Source organism: Otolemur garnettii, unplaced genomic scaffold, assembly GCF_000181295.1.
Source record: "Otolemur garnettii isolate 467f Iridium unplaced genomic scaffold, OtoGar3 scaffold00009, whole genome shotgun sequence".
Lineage (NCBI taxonomy): Eukaryota > Metazoa > Chordata > Mammalia > Primates > Galagidae > Otolemur > Otolemur garnettii.
The window spans coordinates 5,542,028-5,549,577 of NW_003852404.1; the positions used below are offsets into that span (position 1 = coordinate 5,542,028).

The following is a 7,550-nucleotide window of genomic DNA, read 5'->3' on the forward strand; positions in this document are numbered from 1 at the left end:
CTTGAAAGCCACCAAGACTGTGTGATTGATGGCACTTTTGGTAGACACCAGCAAATAGATGATCCCAGCATTTAATCCCAGTTATTCCTGGGTTGATCTTACCCACTCCTGATCTTCCTGGAGCTTCCAAGCCCTCCCCCCAGTATGCCAATACACACACTCCAACACTTGTCCAAGGTTGAACCATGGTCTTCCTGAGGTCGTCCCCATGTTGTCCAGCTAACAGGAACCCTGATTTGAGCGTGGCACTTACCCTCTTGACTGTGTCAACTTCAGCCCCATGTTGCTTGACTTTCTATTCAAGTAGGAGGCCTGAAAAAAGCCCATGCTTTTCTCCTTGGGCTTCTGCATTTAAAAGGTGCTCCATGCTGCCCACTTGACTGGGGACTTCTACGGGAACTCTGTGGCCTTTCCCTCCTGAGCCCAGGTCGCTGAGCTATGGTGGTCCTTCTGGGTCGCTCCTCCTCCATCCCTGGAGAGTTGGGTGGGGATTTTGCAGTTAGCAAGCGTGGGCAGAGGCCAGGCAGAGGCAAGGCAGGGCAGGGCAGGGCCAAGCAGAGTGATTCCACTGCAGCCTGCTCTCAGCCCTTGCCCAGGGCCTGAGTCTGATCGTTCATTCACCTTGACGTGCAAGGCCTGAGAGCGAGGCTCTGACCGTGGCAGAGCCACCTTATTGAAATGGCATGTTAGCATTTAAACAATATTAATACTATTTGACTCATTAAATATACAAAGGCCAGTTAAAGTGCTTCCATGTGTGTGCTGTTAGTTCTGGCGGGAGACTCCTCAGATAGCTTTATGTGGTTTCAGACAACATTTTAGCACATTCTTAAAATACCCACAAAAGCCTTTATGTAAAAACTCATAAATGCGAACCACATAAAAATTATTTTTTTCCTTGTTTCGTGTCATTATGATCAAAGTACAGTAGGTAAAAATAAATTTTCAAAAACTTGTTGAGGTCCCTCTTTAATTAATGCTTCACACACAGCACAGAGCCATAAACCACCCAGCAGGGGGACTGTCAGTGTGCTCCGGAGCCACCTCCTACCCAGTGGTGCTCAGAGCTGTCCCCACAACACTTGCCAGAGAGGCTGGTGCTTCTGATCCTGAAAGGAGCCTTGCTGATCACTCAGTCCTCTGCTCCCTGTGTCTTGGACAATCAGGTTGAGACTTGTGGCTGCTCAAGTCCCCAGAGATCCCTTTTGGTGAATGGAATTCAAGTCCATTCTTGAATTGTTGCGGTGTTTGGCCACACCTGAGGGGCCAGGTCTCGGCATGTCTGCCTCACCTCAGTTGGGAACACCCTGATTCTGAGAGGGAACAGATCCAAAGAAAGAGACCCAAGAGCATTACCTCAACTCTGTGACTGTCGTTCCTTTATTAAAAGTCAAATCGACTAAATTAGGATACTGCCCAGTGGAATGTTGTCCAACTGTTCAAAATGATTATGGAGATCAGGTGGCTCCATGGTAAAGTGCCAGTGTGTCTGTGCCAAGCGAAAAAAGCTGAACTTGACACTATTGCTGTGCTTATGGTTATATAAAAATTGTGCATCTGGACAAAGACAGGAGGGATTTTGGAAAAATCAGATTTATGAGATAAGTTGATTTATGGTATTAGGGGCTAATTTTTAAATTTCCTTTTTAAAAATAATGTTCTTGCAATAAATTTTAAAATTTTGGGTAAAAGAATAGTAGTAACCCACAAGGAGGTCACACAGTTGAGCTTGCATTTGTACCTCTTTTGTCTCCAGCATTTGAAACTTTAGACCTGGTCACTGTGGCCGGCCAGAGAGAAGCTGCCCAAAGTGGGAGCCGGGCCACAGGGTGGGATGTTGGTGTGGAAACGGCCAGTTCCATGTTATAAAACTTTAATGCCGTTCGTTGTTTTCTTTGTCTGGAAGAAATAGGACGAGAAGGGATGGGACTGAAGGGATCAACCTTAGGCCACCTGGTGCTTTTGAACTGGTCACCAGATGGCGTCAGCAGGGCTGTCAGGCCACCAGGATTTCTCCTGGTTTCCTTCCAGGGCAGCCTGACCTTGCCTCTCCCCAGGATCCCACCACACAGAAGGGTGAGCCTTTAACAAGAACAGCACAGAAGGATGTTCGTTCCAGGATGGCGAAAGATTTATCAGCCTGTCCCTTCTGCCAACACAAGAATAGCCAGTTTCAAAGTTGTGTTTTTTCCCCTCTTTTGATGTGGGGCTGCCCTCCCTACAAGCTGACTGAAAGGGAAACCTAACCTGTGTGTTAGAACCGAGCCATCTGTTGCCAGCTGGAAGGGCAATTGGCAGGCCTGTTGTGGGTGTTTTTCCCCCAGTAATATTGATTTGCAGACTGAGGAGGTCCCCAGAATTCAGGAGAACAAGCCAGAAGGGCTCAGGGAGCCCATGATGTGAATCATCTGAGCACCAGGGAACCGCAGGTCAGCAAAAGTGACCAGTACATCTTCACATGTCCTAGGAGCATTCCAAAGTGGGCGATGTGTACCCAGCTCCTCTAAGATGGTCTCAAGGAGAGCCCTGGGACCTGAACCAAACACTAACCCCTTTACCTTGTTCTGCCCTGTTTGGAGAGAGACTTGGAGCAAAAGAATTTATCTCCTAGACAGGGTCCTTGAGTGCCTGTGTTGGCCAATTGTTGGAGGTCACCGAGGATAACACCCAGCTCTGGGCCCCACAAGTGTTTTCTATCTATTCTCCCTTCAGCTCCGCGTCTGGCACCTGACACTTAGATCCCCACATGCCCCCTTGGTGGCTCTTGTGCTAGCGGGCAGGCCTGCCCTCCTGCAGCCAACTCGCCAGTGTTGTGAGTTCAGTTTGACAGTTTAATCCTTGTGGGTAGTGCTAGAGGGATGGAGAAATGGGGCAGGATGTAGCCCTGGAAGGGGGCTGGCCTCTGCCTGCCTGTGGAGGCTCTGGTGGGGAAGGGGTGAGGGTAGCAGGGCCACAGTAGTTTAGGGGAGAAGAACACCTGGGCACTGTATATCTTAACTAGCGGGTAGGAGATTCTTATTCCCCTCACAGGGTTCTGTGCTTTCCTACAACAATTGTCTCTGTTAGACTTGGGAATATATCATATACTGACCATTCTTAAAAAAAAAAAAACTTATTGACTGGTCACAGTGGCTCATGCCTGTAATCCTAGCACTCTGGGAGGCTGAAGCAGGAGGCTCCCTTGAGCTTGGTAAGTTTGAGCCCAGCCTGAGCAAGAGTAAGACCATTTCTCTACTAAAAAACTAGAAAAATTAGCCAGGGATCATGGCATAGCCTATAATCCAGCTACTTGGGAGGCTGAGACAAGAGGATCACTCGAGCTTAGGAGTTTGAGGTTACCATGAGCTAGGCTGAGGTGACAGAGACTCTGTCTCAAAAAGGAAAAACCGTGTTAATGAGATAGTTTCAGACTTAACAGTAAAATTCCAAAAGAAGACAAAGAATTAATTATTTAGAGACAGAGTCTCACTATGTCGTCCTCTATTGAGTGCTGTAGTGTCACAGCTCACAGCAACCTTAAACTCTTGGGCTTACGTGATTCTGTTGCCTCATCCTCCTGAGTAGCTGGGACTACAGGTGTAGACCACAATGCCCGGCTATTTTTTGGTTGTAGTTGTCATTGTTTGGCAGGCCTAGGCTGGGTTTGAACCCACCAGCTCCAGTGTATGTGGCTGGCCCCCCAGCCACTGAGCTACAGGTGCCGAGCTGACACAGAATTCTAGTATACACTTCTCCCACATTCTCTAAATGTTAACATTTACCAGTTGTATTTTGCTGTTGTATGACAGCTTTATTAAGGCATAATCCATAGATACATGCTAATTTTTAGTACTTAATAATGAAAACAGTAATCATTTGGCAGGTCTCTGCGTTCCCGTATTGTTTGGTATCTCAGGAGTCGTGTAAAGTAGATGTCCCTATTGTGTTTGTAAGGCCAGCCCCTGCAGCCTTCAGTAAACAGTTGTCACATAGATGCCGGCTCTGCCCAACTCCCAAACCTCTGCCTATCCCATGCCCTGTGCGGCCCACACTCCCAGGATGTGCCTGCTGTATCTTTGATTCAGGGATTAATTGGGATCAGGGAGGCCCCACCAAGAATAGGGAACCTCCAGATCCCCAAGTGCATGCAGCCTGTCAACTGAATCCAAACTTTATAGAACAAATCCGTAGGAATTTGTTTGGATTCAGTTAAAAGACCACACTCAAAAATCCAGAAGGCCACATGTGGCCCTAAGGCCTCAGACTGTGTGATAAAGGATGTGCCAGTCTTGTGCCAGCCGTGGGACAGTAGCTCTCAGGGTATAGCTAGCCACTGGCAGCATTGGAGGTGCTGCATCAGCTGACTTCATGGCAGCCTCAGTCAGTCACAGCAGTCTGCTTGTGCGCTTAGAATTGGAGTCCAAGCCTGATTCCCTTTCCAGTTCTAGCCATTTCTTTCCTGCTTCCGTTGGACCTTACATTGACTGAGATCTAAGGAGGAAGCTCTGTCCAGGCTTAGCTTTCACTTCTGGCTAGGGGTTTGGATTAAGTTGCATCAGAAGACCAGCAGGACCCCCATTCTGCCCATACTTTGGAAGGATGAGGTAGGGAGGGGTTTGTAGTTGTGTTTTTCCCAAAAGATAGAAATACCAGCCGGGAGTGCAGTGGCTCACTCACAGCAGCTCGCTGCAGCTCTTTGGGAGGTCAAGGCGGAGGATCACTTGAGGCCAGGAATTTGAGACCAGCCTGGGCAATATAATGAGAGCCTGTCTCTGTCCACAACAACAACAACAAAGGTTAGCTAGGTGCATGGTAGCATGCACCTGTAGTCCCAGCTCCACAGTTGGCAGTCACCTGTGATAGAGCCACTGCACTCCAGCCTGAGGAGAGACCATGTCTCTTTAAAAAAACAAAGGAAGAAATACTAAGTGACAGTGGGCACTTCAATAGTGATGGCCTCCACTCATGTCACATGCTGTGCTATCCTTTATCTGGAGGGAATGGGATGCTCAGCAACAGTTAGTAAAGCTTGCCAAGGACCACAAAGCTACAGTAAGTGGCAGAGCCTGAATTCAACTTCATCTTTATGACTCCGGAGCCTGTGTCCTTTCTGTCTCCCCCAAAGGATGCTGCACCCCGCCCCCCAATTATAGGACAATCAGAACACATCCAAGGATCTCCTCCCGTTGCAGAGAGAGCATTTAATTCCAGGCAGACATTTAGGTGAATCTTTGCCAAATGACAGCCTGGGACCTGGGCTGATAGTCTGCAGTTTAACATCTAATGGCATGTGGGCCTATTTCCTGCAGGTATTTTGAAGGTGGCGTCTCATCTGTCTACCTCTGGGATCTGGATCATGGCTTTGCTGGAGTGATCCTCATAAAGAAGGCTGGAGACGGATCCAAGAAGATCAAAGGCTGCTGGGATTCCATCCACGTGGTGGAAGTGCAGGTACAGCCTCCCCAACACCCGGTGGCTGGGGCCACTACGTGTGGATGGCATGCGGAGCAGTGCGGCCCCACTCTCTGGCAGGTGCAGGGGGTGGGCTGTGATCTGTAAATACCTGTTGATGCCTATAAATGCCCTGAAGCCATTTGGACAAAGATAAGTCAGGTTTGCATTAGTTGTTGATGATAGTCCCCAAGAGAACTTAATACACATGATTACAGGTGCTGTCCATTTAAAAACCAGCTGGGATTTTATAAGAAAGGTAGTTTGTGGTCATGACCCAGAAAGGGACGTGTTAGAAGGAGTCTGAATTCCAGGGGCCACTTCAGGCTCAGGCTCGACTCAGATCTGGCTGCATCCAAGGTTCTGATCTCTGTCTCACCCTCCCCACCCCAGGAGAAGTCCAGTGGTCGCACCGCTCATTACAAGTTGACTTCCACGGTGATGCTATGGCTGCAGACCAACAAATCCGGCTCTGGCACCATGAACCTCGGAGGCAGCCTTACCAGACAGGTAGAGTTACCGTTCATAGTGAGCCAGCAGTCCCTTAGGTGCTGACCTCGTGCAGAGGAATGAGTGGTTAGCCCACTTGGGGTAAGCGTGTTTGGCCAGCTGCAAACCTGCCATCTAAGTAGGACTTTACATCTTTAAATAAAAGCCATCTGGGCTGAGCGAAGTTGCCCACACCTACCCTGCTGGCCTCCTGCTGTGTAAGGGCAGGGCTGGCCACAGCTGCTGCTCCTCCCTCCTCGGGGGCCCCTCTTGTAACTGTACTTCATGCTTTTGTCAACCTCTGTGGTCGTGCACTGCCCATTAGTCAGGCTAGCTCTCCAGGAGACACTCGTCTTGAGCTCAGGGACCTATACCTCACTGTTCTCAGCCTAATGCCAGCACCAGCAACAGCATCACCACACAGCTTGTTAGAGATGCAGGAGTCTTGGGCCCCACCTAGACCTCTGGAATCAGGATCTCCATTTTAACAAAAGACACACATTAAACACACATTAAAATTCAAGCAGTGCTATAGAGTACCTTTCTCTCCCATGTTCTGCTTGGGGATTGCTAACAATCTGTCTCCACAGTGTCCCTCCCAAGCTGTTTCAAGGCAAACTTAGAGCTTAGACTGCAGGCACTGCCATGCCTGGGACAGACTCGTCTTAACTTCTGCTTCAGATGCTACTTTATACATTCTTAAGACTCCTGTTTAAGGCTGGGCTCAGTGGATCACACCTGTAATCCTAGCACTTCGGGAAGCCCAAGCAGGTGGATCACCTGAGCTCAGGAATTTGAGAACAGTGTGAGCAATGCAAGACCCCATCTCTACTAAAAATAGAAAAACTAGCCAGGGTGGCGCCCATGGCTCAGTGAGTAGGGCACTAGCCCCATATACCAAGGGTGGCAGGTTCAAACCCGGCCCCGGCTAGACTGCAACCAAAAAATAGCCAGGCGTTGTGGCAGGTGCCTGTAGTCCCAGCTACTTGGGAGGCTGAGGCAAGAGAATCATATGAACCCAGGAGTTTGAGGTTGCTGTAAGCTATGATGCCAGGGTAACTGAGACTCTGTCTCAAAGAAAAGAAGACTCTTGTTTAAGGGTCCAGGTTTAAGACCTTTGACGTGTTCAAGACCATGTATATTCCCATCCCAAGAGAAGGTCTTAACCTTGTGCCAGGGCAGCATAGCAGGATGCTGGTTGTGAAGGGAAAGAGAGAGTGCAGACTAAATGCAGAAGGGACTGCGCCTGCCTTCAGACAGGTCAGTACTGGCAGGAGTGGTGCAGCCTTGAGGGCATCCTCAGGAGGGAGCCACCTCCTGTGCAGATGTCTTCCCCATGCCCCATTCTCAGAGTGCCGAATCTTTGAGGATTCTCTTTAACATCCAAAAAAAAAAAATTTTTTTTTTTCTTTTGCCCCAGTTTTTGGCCAGGTGCTGGGTTTGAACCTGCCACCTCCAGCATATGGGGCTGGCGCCCTACTCCTTTGAGCCACAGGCACCACCCACATCAAAAATTTTTTTTCAGTAAGATAATTATACTCTTTTTTTTGAGACAGAATCTCAAGCTGTCCCCCTAGGTAGAGTGCTGTGGCATCACAGCTCACAGCAACCTCCAACTCCTGGGCTCAAGC

The 7,550-nt window shown here is 48.9% G+C and overlaps 1 protein-coding gene across 1 annotated transcript in view; it reads left to right on the top strand.

Moving 5' to 3' along the window:
- The window catches only part of CAPZB (capping actin protein of muscle Z-line beta subunit), a 77,870-nt gene that overhangs the window by 52,457 nt on the left and 17,863 nt on the right, over positions 1 to 7,550 (top strand). The window contains exons 4-5 of the mRNA XM_023509749.1: positions 5,289 to 5,430; positions 5,824 to 5,940. Coding sequence (XP_023365517.1) covers positions 5,289 to 5,430; positions 5,824 to 5,940 — 259 coding nt within the window. The remainder of the gene's footprint in view (positions 1 to 5,288; positions 5,431 to 5,823; positions 5,941 to 7,550) is intronic.